This window comes from Salvelinus fontinalis, unplaced genomic scaffold, assembly GCF_029448725.1.
Source record: "Salvelinus fontinalis isolate EN_2023a unplaced genomic scaffold, ASM2944872v1 scaffold_0653, whole genome shotgun sequence".
In the NCBI taxonomy this organism is placed as follows: domain Eukaryota; kingdom Metazoa; phylum Chordata; class Actinopteri; order Salmoniformes; family Salmonidae; genus Salvelinus; species Salvelinus fontinalis.
The window spans coordinates 59,390-76,614 of record NW_026600862.1 but is presented as its reverse complement, the minus strand read 5'-3'; the positions used below and the strand labels follow the sequence as shown (position 1 = coordinate 76,614).

The following is a 17,225-nucleotide window of genomic DNA, read 5'->3' as shown; positions in this document are numbered from 1 at the left end:
ACTTCGGCTCTCGATGTATCCCAAATCCCACCATGTTAACTATATTGTTCACTACTTTTGGCCAGGGCCCATAGCATAGTGCACTATGTAGGGAATAGGGAGCCATTTGGCCAGGGCCCATAGGGTAGTGCACTATGTAGGGGATAGGTTGTAGGGTGCAATATTGTTGATGCAAATTTGCAATTTTTACAAGAACAACTTTCCTATATATCACACCAACTCAGCCCAGGTTACCTCCTATATATCACACCAAACTCAGCCCAGGTTACCTCCTATATATCACACCAACTCAGCCCAGGTTACCTCCTATATATCACACCAAACTCAGCCCAGGTTACCTCCTATATATCACACCAACTCAGCCCAGGTTACCTCCTATATATCACACCAACTCAGCCCAGGCTACCTCCTATATATCATACCAACTCAGCCCAGGTTACCTCCTATATATCACACCAACTCAGCCCAGGTTACCTCCTATATATCACACCAACTCAGCCCAGGTTACCTCCTATATATCACACCAACTCAGCCCAGGTTACCTCCTATATATCACACCAACTCAGCCCAGGTTACCTCCTATATATCACACCAACTCAGCCCAGGTTACCTCCTATATATCACACCAACTCAGCCCAGGTTACCTCCTATATATCACACCAAACTCAGCCCAGGTTACCTCCTATATATCACACCAACTCAGCCCAGGTTACCTCCTATATATCACACCAACTCAGCCCAGGTTACCTCCTATATATCACACCAACTCCAGGTCGACTGGTAGTGAGTACACACATTATGTTTTTCCTGTACTGGTCCCCTGTGGGAATCAAACCCACAACCCTGGCTTTGTAAGCACCATGCTTTACCAACTGAGCCACACAGGACACTTGATAAGGAACAGGCCACTTCATCTTGTCTTGTATTCCAAGCCCTTCATCATGCACTGTGTTCCACTCTGGCCAATGCAGTTCCTCTCTACACGTCCTCCACTGCAGATGGTCCTGAAAACGCTGTTAAGGCTGTTGTCAAAGTTATTTCAGGTAAAAGAGATAAGAGGCTGTTGAACAAGCGGATACGTTCAACAGCACTACTTTAGACCAGGACCCATAGGGGTAGGGAACTACTTTAGACCAGGACCCATAGGGGTAGGGAACTACTTTAGACCAGGACCCATAGGGGTAGGGAACTACTTTAGACCAGGACCCATAGGGGTAGGGAACTACTTTAGACCAGGGCCCATAGGGGTAGGGAACTACTTTAGACCAGGACCCATAGGGGTAGGGAACTACTTTAGACCAGGACCCATAGGGGTAGGGAACTACTTTAGACCAGGGCCCATAGGGGTAGGGAACTACTTTAGACCAGGACCCATAGGGGTAGGGAACTACTTTAGACCAGGGCCCATAGGGGTAGGGAACTACTTTAGACCAGGACCCATAGGGGTAGGGAACTACTTTAGACCAGGGCCCATAGGGGTAGGGAACTACTTTAGACCAGGACCCATAGGGGTAGGGAACTACTTTAGACCAGGGCCCATAGGGGTAGGGAACTACTTTAGACCAGGACCCATAGGGGTAGGGAACTACTTTAGACCAGGGCCCATAGGGGTAGTGCACTACTTTAGACCAGGGTACATAGGGTAGTGCACTATTTTAGACCAGGGTCCATAGGGTAGTGCACTACTTTAGACCAGGGTCCATAGGGTAGTGCACTACTTTAGACCAGGGTCCATAGGGTAGTGCACTACTTTAGACCAGGGTCCATAGGGTAGTGCACTACTTTAGACCAGGGTCCATATAGGGTAGTGCACTACTTTAGACCAGGGTCCATAGGGCAGAGCACTACTTTAGACCAGGGTCCATAGGGCAGAGCACTATATAAGGATTACTGAGGGGAATAGTGAGCGGGAGAGAAGGGCTGAGTGTCTTTCTGTGCATCATGGTTGGAACCACAGCTGGTTACTAGTAGTTCCTACACCACATCATCAGCATTATCTATTAGACTAACCACAGCTGGTTACTAGTAGTTCCTACACCACATCATCAGCATTATCTATAAGACTAACCACAGCTGGTTACTAGTAGTTCCTACACCACATCATCAGCATTATCTATAAGACTCACCAAAGCTGGTTACTAGTTGTTCCTACACCACATCATCAGCATTATCTATATTACTAACCACAGCTGGTTACTAGTAGTTCCTACACCACATCATCAGCATTATCTATAGGACTAACCACAGCTGGTTACTAGTAGTTCCTACTCCACGTCATCAGCATTATCTATAAGACTAACCACAGCTGGTTACTAGTAGTTCCTACTCCACATCATCAGCATTATCTATAGGACTAACCACAGCTGGTTACTAGTAGTTCCTACACCACATCATCAGCATTATCTATAAGACTAACCACAGCTGGTTACTAGTAGTTCCTACTCCACGTCATCAGCATTATCTATAAGACTAACCACAGCTAGTTACTAGTAGTTCATACTCCACATCATCAGCATTATCTATAGGACTAACCACAGCTGGTTACTAGTAGTTCCTACTCCACATCATCAGCATTATCTATAAGACTAACCACAGCTGGTTACTAGTAGTTCCTACTCCACATCATCAGCATTATCTATAAGACTAACCACAGCTGGTTACTAGTAGTTCCTACTCCACATCATCAGCATTATCTATAAGACTAACCACAGCTGGTTACTAGTGTTCCTACTCCACATCATCAGCATTATCTATAAGACTAACCACAGCTGGTTACTAGTAGTTTCTACTCCACATCATCAGCATTATCTATAAGACTAACCACAGCTGGTTACTAGTGTTCCTACTCCACATCATCAGCATTTTCTATAAGACTAACCACAGCTGTTTACTAGTTGTTCCTACTCCACATCATCAGCATTATCTATAAGACTAACCACAGCTGGTTACTAGTTGTTCCTACTCCACATCATCAGCATTATCTATAGGACTAACCACAGCTGGTTACTAGTAGTTCCTACTCCACATCATCATCATTATCTATAAGACTAACCACAGCTGGTCACTAGTAGTTCCTAAACTACATCATCAGCATTATCTATAGGACTAACCACAGCTGGTTACTAGTAGTTCCTACGCCACATCATCAGCATTATCTATAAGACTAACCACAGCTGGTTACTTGTAGTTCCTACTCCACATCATCAGCATTATCTATAAGACTAACCACAGCTGGTTACTAGTTGTTCCTACTCCACTTCATCAGCATTATCTATAAGACTAACCACAGCTGGTTACTTTTATTTTATTCTATTTATTTAACCTTTATTTAACCAGGAAGGGCTCATTGAGATTTAAAATCTCTTTTTCAAGAGCGTCCTGGCCAAGATAGGCAGCACCAAGTCATTACACAATTACAGACAAACAACATGAAAAACTACAAGTAATCTAGTAAAAACCATTGAATTCACAAGAGTATAACAAAATCAAAAACAGCAAATTAAAAACATTGACAGGTCAGGGAATCAGCCTCAAAATCCTTCATCAGTGATTTAAAAACACCAATCGGGACAAGTTCTTCCAGTTTAAAATAATTTTGTAAGGTGTTCCAAGACGATGGCGCAGAGTACATAAAAGACCTTTTACCAAATTCAGTTCGGACATTTGGAACAGTTAGCAGGATAAAGTCCAGCGAACGAAGAGAGTACCCACCACATTTCTGAACAATAAAAATGCCCAAATAAAAAGGTAGTAAACCCAAAATGGCTTTGAGAAAAAAAAGTATACCAGTGACTGAGCCTACGAGTGACTAGAGAAGGCTAGCCAACCCTGGTATACAAAGTGCAGTGGTGCGTAAGGGTTTTGCAGTTTAAAATAAATCTCAAAGTGCCACGGTAAAGAGTGTCAATTGATCTCAAACACTGAGCGGAAGCATTCATATATAAAATATCCCCATAGTCTGGTAAAGGCATAAATGTAGCTGATACTAGCCTCCTCCTGGCTTCAAAAGATAAACAGGCCTTATTCCTAAAATAAAATCCCAATTTCAGCTTAAATTTTTTTTGTAAGTTGTTGAATATGCAATTTAAAAGAGAGGCCGTCATCAATTAGAATTCCAAGATATTTATATGAGGTTACAACCTCAATCTCCTTGCCCTGACAGGTAGTAATAGGTGATAGGTTCAGAGGTCTATTTCTTGCATTAGAAAACACCATTAGTTTAGTTTTGTCAGTATTGAGGATAAGCTTCAATTGACACAAGGTATGTTGAACAGTATAAAAAGCAGTTTGTATGTTCTGGAAAGCTTTTGTAAGAGATGAGGCACAACAGTAAATAACAGTATCATCAGCATAAAAATTAAGTTGTGCATTTTGGACATTTTTGTCTAAATCATTTATATAAATAGTGAATAAGAGAGGACCAAGTACAGAGCCTTGGGGCACACCATTCAGGACAGACAATTTAACAGACATAAGCCCATCAAATTGAGTGCACTGAGTTCTATCAGACAGATAGTTAGCAAACCATGCTCCGAAAGACCTACACTCAACAATCTCTGCCTTAGTATAGCATGATCAACTGTATCAAAAGCCTTAGAGAGATCAATAAAAAGTGAGACAGTGCTGTTTTTTGTCAAGGGCTTCAGTGATATAATTTAAAACCTTCATGGCTGCTGTAATTGTGCTATGCTTCTTCCTGAAGCCCGATTGGTACATTGATAAAATAGAGTTAGTAAATAAAAACTCTTTTAGCTGTTCACTTACAAGGGTTTCAAGTATTTTCACCAGGGGTGACAGCTTTGAGATTGGCCTATAATTATTTAAAAGAGTTGGATCTCCCCCTTTTAAAAGTGGTAGGACAAAAGCTGATTTCCAGATCTTTGGAATTTCATTACATTCCAGGGTTAGATTGAACAGATATGTAAGTGGTTCAGCTATGAAATCAGCTGCCAGATTTAAAAAGCAGGGATCCAAAAGATCAGGACCTGCAGGCTTTCTTTGATCTTTTACTAGTAGTTCCTACTCCACGTCATCAGCATTATCTATAAGACTAACCACAGTTGGTTACTAGTAGTTCCTACACCACATCATCAGCATTATCTATAGGACTAACCACAGCTGTTTACTGGTTACAACACTTGTTTACAGACAGATTATTTCACTTATAATTCACTGTATCACAATTCCAGTGGGTCAGAAGTTTACATACACTAAGTTGACTGTGCCTTTAAACAGCATGGAAAATCCAGCAAATTATGTCATGGCTTTAGAAGCTTCTGATAGGCTAATTGACATAATTTGAGTCAATTGGAGGTGTACCTGTGGATGTATTTCAAGGCCTAACTTCAAACTCAGTGCCTCTTTGCTTGACATCATGGGGAAATCAAAATACCTCATAAAAAATTCTCTCTACTATTATTCTGACATTTCACCTTCTTAAAATAAAGTGGTGATCCTAACTGACTTAAAACAGGGCATTTTTACTCGGATTAAATGTCAGGAAATGTGAAAAACTGAGGTGTATGTAATCTTCCGACTTCAACTGTATAGCAAACATTGCATTACATTGTATAACATATATAACATGATGTCAGAGCATTTATCATTTTTAATAAAACGTCATTTCTCTTCCATTTTTTCCATTTCAGTCATTTATCAGACACTCTTATCCAGAGAGACTTCCATCAGTGCATTCATATGAAGATAGCTAGGTGACAAAACAGCCTATCACAATCGTAACCAGTACATTTCCCCTCTACAATGTAGCCAGTGGAGGCAGGAAAAGACAAGTGCATTAGCTGAGAAGGCAGATTGGCGTCCTAATCACCAACCTCTGACAACAGTATCTACACTCTTAGAATAAAGGGTTCCAACAGGGTTAATCGGTTCTTTTGAACCCTTTGAGTTCTGTATAAAGGGTTCTACATGGAACTCAAAATGGTTCTACCTGGAACCAAATAGGTTTCTAGATACTACCTTTTTTTCTACACGTCACTCACCAAACTGACTCACTCACCCCGCTCCCCCACCCCCATAGTGGCCCTTCCAAAGAATCCCTCCAAAATGACCTGATCTGAGGTAGCTGGAGGGGGGGTTTTGAGGAAGAGTCACCCATTTATGAGCTGAACACCTCTGATTTAATGGAAACCTACCGAAAAGAGGAACCCACAAACCCCAAAACCTCTGTAACCTCTAACCATCATCGTGGTCTCCAGCGAACTCTGCTGCTGCACAGCTCTCTGTCTCACATATAAATAAACCCCAGAGAGACACCAGGCCACCATTACTGACTCACATTGACACTCCATCTACAGACAGGTACAGTCAACAGAGACTCCACAGCTTCACTCTAAAAGGACTCCTTGATAGACTTCTCAAAGACTTCAAAAGACTTCTCAAAGACTTCAAAAGACTTCTCAAAGACTTCAAAAGACTTCTCAAAGACTTTAAAAGACTTTTCAAAGACTTCAAAAGACTTCTCAAGGGCATATTTTGATATATTTTACGAGGCTTTTGTTCTGTGGATTGAAAGAAACGTGAGCCGCTGTAACCAGGATAATAATATGAATTCAGCCCTGGATCTTGTTGTGTTAGTATGTTTGGGATTCTGCTCTGTAGTTGTTCTGGGACGCCCCCACCACTCTGGCTCTGACCATGGGTCCAGCTTCGTGTCCAAAAACATGGAGAAAGACATCGACACCCTGACAGGCCCTTTGGTGAGTTACAATAGAAATCCTTAAACCTGTTTAAACTGATTTCTCTGGTCTGTGGTCATGGATGTGTCCCAAATACCACCCTATTCAGTATATAGTGCACTACTTTGGCCACATTCCACAAACCCCTGAGGTGCCTTCTTGCTGTTATAAAGAGGTTACCAATGTAACTAGAACCTTAAATAAGTCATTTTTTTGTGTGATAAAGGGTCTGATTTATCATAGCTTTCAGCCAATCAGCATTCAGGACTCAACCCACCCGGTTCATTATATCTTATAATGCCTAATGCATGTGGTACTATGACAGTCATGTCCTGTACTACTGAGAGGTTCCCTTCTCCTGGCCTTCAGCAGATGACAAACAAGAAACTTACAGTCAATTTACAGACATCTTGGGATTTTATTTAACTTTTTTTTAAACTTTTATTCATTTTATTTAGAACCTGCTGGACACCAAATTGGTAGGCGAACCTGTCTTCCGGAACCTCATGGTAGAGCTTGATGTCAAGTTTGAGGTAAATATCTCATATTAATTTCCGTTTTTCAACAAATGTTACTGAACTCAAAAAGTTCTGTACATAGTTGGATTATTTCATTTTAAAGCCAACATTACTTGTAGATTCTACCTGCTATTTTACATTAAACTTGCTGGCCCTGCTATTGTAGATTCAACCTGCTAGCCTTGTCAACCTGCTGGCCCTGCTATTGTAGATTCAACCTACTGGCCCTGCTATTGTAGATCAAATTCAATGTCTGCTAAGCTGCTGGCCCTGCTATTGTAGATTCAACCTGGAGCCCTGTCAACCTGCTGGTCCTGCTATTGTAAATTAAACCTGGAGCCCTGTCAACTTGCTGGTCCTGCTATTGTAGATTCAACTTGCTGGCCCTGTCAACCTGCTGGCCCTGCTATTGTAGATTCAACTTGCTGACCCTGTCAACCTGCTGGCCCTGCTATTGTAGATTAAATTCAAGGTCTGCTAAACTGCTGGCCCTGCTATTGTAGATTCAACTTCAAGGTCTGCTGTCACATGTACCGAGGATGTACTCATTGTTAATGGTGTGCCTTTCCCCATGTCCTCCCCGTTCTCCCTGTTTCTGTCTCTCTCTCTCTCTCTCTCTCTCACTTTCTCTCTCTCTGTTTCTGTCTCTGTCTCTGTCTCTGTCTCTGTCTCTGTCTCTGTCTCTGTCTCTATCTCTCTCTCTCTCTCTCTCTCTCTCTCTCTCTCTCTCTCTCTCTCTCTCTCTCTCTCTGTCTCTCTGTCTCGCTCTCTTTCTCTCTCTATTCTCCATTCCGTCTCTCTCTCTCTCTCTCTCTCTCTCTCTCCTCTTTGGTGGTCTTCTCTCCATTAGAAGCATGAACAGTGGCTGCTCCTGAACGCCACTCTGGACGTGTACCTAAACATCTTCTCCAACATGCTGAAGGAGATCCATCCAGAGGAAGTCCAGCAGGGCCTCAGCAGACTCCTGGGGGAGGTGGAGGAGCTGAAGAGGAGCTACTACCAGGACAGAGTGAAGATGAAGATACAGCATCTGGCGGACATTAAGGTCAAAAGACTAAACTAAGTTATTCACTTATTCTGTTTACATCCCAAATGGCATCCTATTCCCTATATAGTGCACTACTTTTGACCAGAGCCCTATAGGCATTGCATTGGACATAGGGAATGTGGTACCATTTGTGATGAGTCAGGATTGTGAGAGAGAGAGAGAGAGAGAGAGAGAGAGAGAGAGAGAGAGAGAGAGAGAGAGAGAGAGAGAGAGAGAGAGAGAGAGAGTAAATGTGTGCTTGTGTGTCTCATAGTTTTAAAAGTCCATTGTTGTCTGAATGCCGTCTTCCAAGTGTGGACACTCCACTGGTCAGGTCAAGATGATGACGTCTCTCTAAATGTATGTTGTCACTTCTGTTTAGACCAATGATGCTGTTGTCCAGAGGAAGGCTGTGAACGAGTTCAAAGTGGTCTACCAGAGAGCTTCCCAGCTGGGGACCATTCTCCATCCGAGAGTCAAGAACGCCATACAGGGCTGAGACCAGACAGAACCACCAACTGACTGATTGAAGACAGAGGAGACGACAGACTGTAATACATTAGGAAAGTGTGATGTCATTTCACTGCCGGTATCCACTTCAAGTGCAAAACCTGCAGAAATAAAAACACAACCGAACACCTTCATTAAAGGCATCGGGTAGAAGTAAATGAATCCATATCATTTCATATATTACCTGAAATGGATGTGTTTTCATGAATTGAATGATATGATCTTAAAGTGCAGACAAAAACAGGACAAATGGACACCTGAAGAAAGGTAGAAACAGTCACTTTCCCAACGTAAACGTAACAACTGTCTCACAGCTTCCTCACCTACTGGTCACCATGCTTGTTCACGGTGCTATTTATTTAAACATTATTTAACATATTTATTTTAAATTTAAGTGCAATGTAATTATGTGATGTAATTATTTATTGTAATGAATATTTATCAACTTTGTATGAAGGGAATTTCCATTGGTCCTTTAACAGTGGTAATGTAATACTATTTAATATCATAGTTCACAATGAATGGATCAAATGTACTGTATTTATATCCAGGGAATAAATTCTCCTGAAAATATATCCTGTTACATGTCTTGAGTCTGGTTTTTAAAAATGTGTTTTTTATCCAGTTTCCAATTAGGATTCTATGTTACTGAAGTGCTGTTATTTCTTAGTAGACCTACAGTTTTTCTTACAGTGAGTGATATTTGAGTATTGGGTTCATTTCGTAGTTTTATTTCCCTGATGTGAATTAAATTGTGCTCAGTCACATTATTTCCGATTGCGGTTCTGGAACTATGACGGTGAGGTCATTCATTCGGTGGTGTCCCGGGGTTCTGGAACTGTAAAGGTGAGATCATTCATTCGGTGGTGTCGCAGGATGAGTGTGTTGTAGGAACCTTTATTTCAGATCCCACCATTCCGTTTTGTCACCTGACGTGTTATGGGGTTGCGCGGCCGACCTACGCTGAAACCCCAACCTGTTATCCTTTCTGAGGTGACAGAGTGACACCCACAACCCTAACCATTTCTCTCTCATGGAAACTGACAAGCATCTATGCATTAGCAACTAGCAACTAGCCTGAATAAGCAAAAGTGGTTCATGAAAATAAACCATTTTCAATAGATAGTTAAATCAAACCACATTCTTTCAACATCAATATTTGTCTGAATGTAATGCCGCTGTCCCCCCTTTGAAAAAGCCTGGGTGTCAATGAAAGATAGCATTAGCATCTATCTGTACTAGCATCAGCATCTATCTGTACTAGCATCAGCATCTATCTGTACTAGCATCAGCATCTATCTGTACTAGCATCAGCATCTACCTGTACTAGCATCAGCATCTACCTGTACTAGCATCAGCATCTACCTGTACTAGCATCAGCATCTATCTGTACTAGCATTAGCAACTAGCAACTAGCATCTAGCAACACAGAAGTCTTCTAAGAAATGCTCTATGACAGTGTTACTCATAAGTGACATGACAGCCCAAGCCCCTTCCTGTTTCACACCACATAGGGCCCCGTCTCTTCTGAGTGCTGATACAGCATGCGTCTCAAATGACACCCTATTCCCTATATAGTGCACTACCTGGTCAAAAGTAGTGCACTAAATAGGGAATAGGGTGCCATTTTAGGAAGCTAGCACACTGACTGGGGTGAGACGGAGAGAGACGGAGAGAGAAACAGAGAGAGTTAGAGGAGAGAGAGAGAGAAACAGAGAGAGTTAGAGGGAGAGAGAGAGAAAGAGAGAGAGAGAAAGAGAGAGAGAGAGAGAGACAGAGAGAGAAAGAGAGAGAGAGAAAGAGAGAGAGATACAGTGAGATAGAGGGAGAGAGAGAGACATTCTCCACTGCTCTGCTATCTGTGCCTCTGTAATGCCAGCAGACACAATGAATGAACTTTGGCCTTAGCCTAGTGGTTAGAGCGTTGGACTAGTAACCGAAAGGTTGCAAGATCGAATCCCCGAGCTGACAAGGTACAACAAGGCAGTTAACCCACTGTTCCTAGGCTGCACTACCCCTATGGGCCCTGGTCTAAAGTAGTGCACTACCCCTATGGGTCCTGGTCTAAAGTAGTATAGGGAATAGGGTGCCATTTGATGAAAGAGAACTATGCCTACAGAGACCAACAGATGGAATATATCAATGGCATTACCTCATAAGAGTGTTAGTTTGGTGTTAGTTTCAGTATTACATCAGCACATGGATCATTTACTACAAAGCCAGTCAGAGGAAACACCACAGTTTCATTAGTTGATCAGCCAGAACCACTAATCACGAACCGCCCGTCATGCCTCTGGTCAACAGTAGTGTTCTATGTAGGGGAATAGTGTGCCATTTGGGACGCAACAAAGCTCTTCACCTGTTCATTCTAAGATGACTTCAACCCAGACGTCCCCCTCCCCACATACCTTCTCCTGATTCTCCTCCTCTTCCCCCTCATCATACCCACATCACCAAAGAACTTCCCCAGAACGTGTCATAACTACCTGTTTCCTAGGGATTCCAACCCAAGACCCCATGCTCTGCTGCAAAGAAAGGTGTTACTGAGCGGCCGTGTGTTGGTGTTTGATTTAAAGGAAACTTCGCTCAGTCAGAGAACCCACAACCTCACACCTCTATCGTTTCTGCCTCTGCCTCAACTATATAAATACCTGCCTGTCTTAGCCTCAGCATCAGTCAGACAGACACAGAAGAACAAGACTTGGGTAGTGTCAGATACAAGGCGGTCTCGTTAAGTCAACTCAAGTCAAGGTCTTTGACTGAAGTTTCCGTACACCGATTGAGGACTATTGAGCTTTGAGGGATCTTCAGCGTGAGGTTGAGGACCATGGATGTGTTATCAAGGGCTGTGATGTGTTTCTGCTTGATGGGCTGGATGACTTTAGGATGGAGTAATGCTGCTCAGTACACATCAGTTACCATGAAGAGCAACATAGACAAACTGACAGGCCACTTTGTAAGTATCATACACATTATTAACTGGGGAAACAGGGGTTTCTCCTGACAGACAGACAGACAGACAGACAGACAGACAGACAGACAGACAGAAAGACAGACAGACACGACAGCTAATTGGCCTCTACTGGCTGTGTTTGCATCAGCAAACTTTAGACTCCTGCTTCCTAATGGGAGGCCAACAGTAGAACAGAACAGGGAGATCTCCTTCCTAATGGGAGGCCAACAGTAGGACAGAACAGGGAGATCTCCTTCCTAATGGGAGGCCAACAGTAGGACAGAACAGGGAGATCTCCTTCCTAATGGGAGGCCAACAGTAGGACAGAACAGGGAGATCTCCTTCCTAATGGGAGGCCAACAGTAGGACAGAACAGGGAGATCTCCTTCCTAATGGGAGGCCAACAGTAGGACAGAACAGGGAGATCTCCTTCCTAATGGGAGGCCAACAGTAGGACAGAACAGGGAGATCTCCTTCCTAATGGGAGACCAACAGTAGGACAGAACAGGGAGATCTCCTTCCTAATGGGAGGCCAACAGTAGGACAGAACAGGGAGATCTCCTTCCTAATGGGAGGCCAACAGTAGGACAGAACAGGGAGATCTCCTTCCTAATGGGAGGCCAACAGTAGGACAGAACAGGGAGATCTCCTTCCTAATGGGAGGCCAACAGTAGGACAGAACAGGGAGATCTCCTTCCTAATGGGAGGCCAACAGTAGGACAGAACAGGGAGATCTCCTTCCTAATGGGAGGCCAACAGTAGGACAGAACTGGGAGATCTCCTTCCTAATGGGAGGCCAACAGTAGGACAGAACAGGGAGATCTCCTTCCTAATGGGAGGCCAACAGTAGGACAGAACAGGGAGATCTCCTTCCTAATGGGAGACCAACAGTAGGACAGAACAGGGAGATCTCCTTCCTAATGGGAGGCCAACAGTAGGACAGAACAGGGAGATCTCCTTCCTAATGGGAGGCCAACAGTAGGACAGAACAGGGAGATCTCCTTCCTAATGGGAGGCCAACAGTAGGACAGAACAGGGAGATCTCCTTCCTAATGGGAGGCCAACAGTAGGACAGAACAGGGAGATCTCCTTCCTAATGGGAGGCCAACAGTAGGACAGAACAGGGAGATCTCCTTCCTAATGGGAGGCCAACAGTAGGACAGAACAGGGAGATCTCCTTCCTAATGGGAGGCCAACAGTAGGACAGAACAGGAGGATCTCCTTCCTAATGGGAGGCCAACAGTAGGACAGAACAGGGAGAACATTGGATGTTGATGAGTTAGAGATAAAATGTTTGACTAAAACCAAGAGAAGTTCCACACTTCCTGCCCAAGCAGGAAAGACTTGTCAGTGAGACTGAAATGAAACAGAAAATGATGACATCATCATAACATTGCATTTCCAGGTAGGCCCATAGACACCAGACCTGGCTCAAACACTTCCATCTGAGGTGAGCTTTAGCTTAGACGTAGCTTGGAGTTTGCACTTTTGGGACTATTCCATTGGTGCCATTGTACCGGACAAACTAAATTGTGTATTTTAAGTTATTTGACGTATTTAGCCCAGGTCTGACAGACACTATACTTGTGATTAGGGGTAGAAGAGCCCACTATACACAATAAACTGCACCAAGTTGAAGGAGAAAAGCAACACCACTGATTGTCATTATGTCTTGCTCTTTCAGACAATCTCCAAGGACCAGCTGTTCAACGGGAACCCTGTTTTCCCCAAGGACACGTTTGAGGTCAGATATATAGTTACACATTGTTATCCCCTTCAGGCTAACATCACCAATGTGGAACTACAGCTTACCCTTGGGCTAGGCTGGACACAAAACTACGTTTAAAATATTAAAAGTATTCTCCCTCCCTCCCTCCCCTCCCTCCCTCCCTCCCTCCCTCCCTCCCTCAGGACAGTGAGCGGAGGGTGCTGATGAGTGTGGTTCTGGACGTGTATCTGAGTATCTTCAGTCAGATGCTGAACCAGACGGGGGACCAGGAAGTGAGGGACAGTCTGAATTATGTCAAGGGGAAAATTCAGCATCTCCAGAAACACTATTTCCCCGGGAGGATACCTGAGCTGAGGACACACCTGCAGAACCTGTGGGCCGTCAAGGTGAGCTTCCCTCCATGAAGCAGAACACAGATCTGGTGTCGTCTACTTTCACATGGTCATCGCTTCATATTTTAGCAGATGAAGCCACATAGCAATGACATGAACTTATTTTGTTTAAATGAAATTAAGGATATGTCAATTAGAATGAAACATCCCATGGACTATGCAACATTTAAATCATCAGCTTTCTGGATGAATTATCCTCAAGCACTGTGCTACCATCATCATGACTGTAGTATAGTCTACTGTATAGACACCATCATCATGACTGTAGTATAGTCTACTGTATAGACACCATCATCATGACTGTAGTATAGTCTACTGTATAGACACCATCATCATGACTGTAGTATAGTCTACTGTATAGACACCATCATCATGACTGTAGTATAGTCTACTGTATAGACACCATCATCATGACTGTAGTATAGTCTACTGTATAGACACCATCATCATGACTGTAGTATAGTCTACTGTATAAACACCATCATCATGACTGTAGTATAGTCTACTGTATAGACACCATCATCATGACTGTAGTATAGTCTACTGTATAGACACCATCATCATGACTGTAGTATAGTCTACTGTATAGACACCATCATCATGACTGTAGTATAGTCTACTGTATAAACACCATCATCATGACTGTAGCATAGTCTACTGTACAGACACCATCATCATGACTGTAGTATAGTCTACTGTATAGACACCATCATCATGACTGTAGTATAGTCTACTGTATAGACACCATCATCATGACTGTAGTATAGTCTACTGTATAGACACCATCATCATGACTGTAGTATAGTCTACTGTATAGACACCATCATCATGACTGTAGTATAGTCTACTGTATAGACACCATCATCATGACTGTAGTATAGTCTACTGTATAGACACCATCATCATGACTGTAGTATAGTCTACTGTATAGACACCATCATCATGACTGTAGTATAGTCTACTGTACAGACACCATCATCATGACTGTAGTATAGTCTACTGTACAGACACCATCATCATGACTGTAGTATAGTCTACTGTATAGACACCATCATCATGACTGTAGTATAGTCTACTGTATAGACACCATCATCATGACACCTGATGAACTGATAACATGATAGTTAATGCTTGTATCTTCTATCTCAGACCAGTGATACCTGATGAACTGATAACCTGATAGTTAATGCTTGTATCTTCTATCTCAGACCAGTGACACCTGATGAACTGATAACCTGATAGTTAATGCTTGTATCTTCTATCTCAGACCAGTGACACCTGATGAACTGATAACCTGATAGTTAATGCTTGTATCTTCTATCTCAGACCAGTGACCCCACAGTCCAGGGGAAGGCTCTGTCCGAGTTGGTTACCATCTACGAGAAAGCCTCCAAACTGGCCCTTAAGATCCATCTGAAGAAGGACAACCGCAGGAAGAGACGGCAAGCCCAGAGGCTCAAATCAAGCATCATGTAGATGACCAACCGTGTCTAGTGTGAAGGCTAGGTGTAGGGGGAAGTTACCCCTAGATACTGATCTTGGGTCAGTTTATCATTTTCCCTCTAATGGTGAAGGTTAGGATTGGGGGAGGGGCAGCTGATCCTAGATCTGTACCTCGGGGAAACTTCCCCCCGGAGACACAGTGGAGATACATTTTGAAGTTACATATTTCCTTGATACAAAATGCCTCAACTGGACATCTATTTATAAAATGTATTTATTTAATCTATGAAATGACGCACAATACTCAATGGTATATTATCATTGTTAAGAGGATTTATTTTTCTTGAATCAATAGATGTTGTTAATTTATGTTTATTATTCATTATCTAGAAAATGTTTTTTTATAAATTGTTATTTATTGCAGATTATGCTAAATCTGTCAATTCTATGACTGAATAAATGAACACTGAGGAAACAATTCTGATGACTGATATTATCCATCTACACACACTCCCACAGTGGACAATCCCATGCTCTCTGCATAACACAGTACACACACTCATGCACCAACACACACACACACACACACAAACACACACACACACACACACACACACACACACACACACACACACACACACACACACACACACACACACACACACACACACACACAAACACACACACACACACTCACACACCCTCCCCTGCATGGGGCCCAGACAACGGCTGTGGCCCACACAATAGCCGTGTCCCAAATGGGCGGCCCATATGGTCCTGGTCAAAGGTAATGCACTATATAGGGGCTAGGCTGCCATTTGGGATGCCCACACACCGTCCTCAGAAACAGGAACAAACACACCAACCTAAACACTTTTAACATCAACACATACACTTGGGTTTATACCTTTAACATCAACACTTACACTTGGGTTTACACCTTTAACATCAACACTTACACTTGGGTTTATACCTTTAACATCAACGCTTACACTTGAAGTGGGAAGTTTACATACACTTAGATTGGAGTCATTAAAACTCATTTTCCAACCACTCCACAAATGTCGTGTTAACACACTATAGGTTTGGCAAGTCGGTTAGGACATCTACTTTGTGCATGACACAAGTCATTTTTCCAACAATTGTTTACAGACAGATTATTTCACTTATAATTCACTGTATCACAATTCCAGTGGGTCAGAAGTTTACATACACTAAGTTGACTGTGCCTTTAAACAGACTGGAAAATTACAGAAATTATGTCATAGCTTTAGAAGATTCTGATAGGCTAATTGACATAATTTGAGTCAATTGTAGGTGTACCTGTGGATGTATTTCAAGGCCTACCTTCAAACTTAGTGCCTTTTTGCTTGACATCATTGGAAAATCAAAAGAAATCAGCCAAGACCTCAGAAAAAAAATTGTAGACCTCCACAAGTCTGGTTCATCTTTGCGAGCAATTTCCAAACGCCTGAAGGTACCACGTTCATCTGTACAAACAATAGTACGCAAGTATAAACACCACGGGACCATGCAGCCATCATACCGCTCAGGAAGGAGATGCGTTCTGTCTCCTAGAGATGAACGTACTTTGGTGCAAAAAGTGAAATTCAATCCCAGAACAACAGCAAAGGACCTTGTGAAGATGCTGGAGGAAACAGGTAGAAAGTATCTATATCCACAGTAAAACGAGTCCTATATTGACATAACCTGAAAGGCCGCTCAGCAAGGAAGAAGCCACTGCTCCAAAACTGCTATAAAAAAGCCAGACTACGGTTTGCAACTGCACATGAGGACAAAGATCATACTTTTTGAAGAAATGTCCTCTGGTCTGATGAAACAAAAATAGAACTGTTTGGCCATGATGACCATCGTTATGGTTGGAGGAAAAAGGGGGAGGCTTGCAAGCCGTGAAGAACACCATCCCAACCGTGAAGCACGGGGGGTGGCAGCATCAT

General features: G+C 42.8%; 1 protein-coding gene across 1 annotated transcript; it reads left to right on the top strand.

The window, feature by feature from the left end:
- Positions 1 to 11,577: 11,577 nt before the first annotated feature.
- LOC129846927 (interferon gamma 1-like) lies at positions 11,578 to 15,300 on the top strand. The gene is made up of 4 exons (XM_055914742.1): positions 11,578 to 11,706; positions 13,388 to 13,447; positions 13,615 to 13,818; positions 15,151 to 15,300. Exons 1-4 carry the CDS (start codon positions 11,578 to 11,580, stop codon positions 15,298 to 15,300), a joined length of 543 nt encoding a protein of 180 aa, XP_055770717.1.
- The last annotated feature ends 1,925 nt before the right edge of the window (positions 15,301 to 17,225 follow it).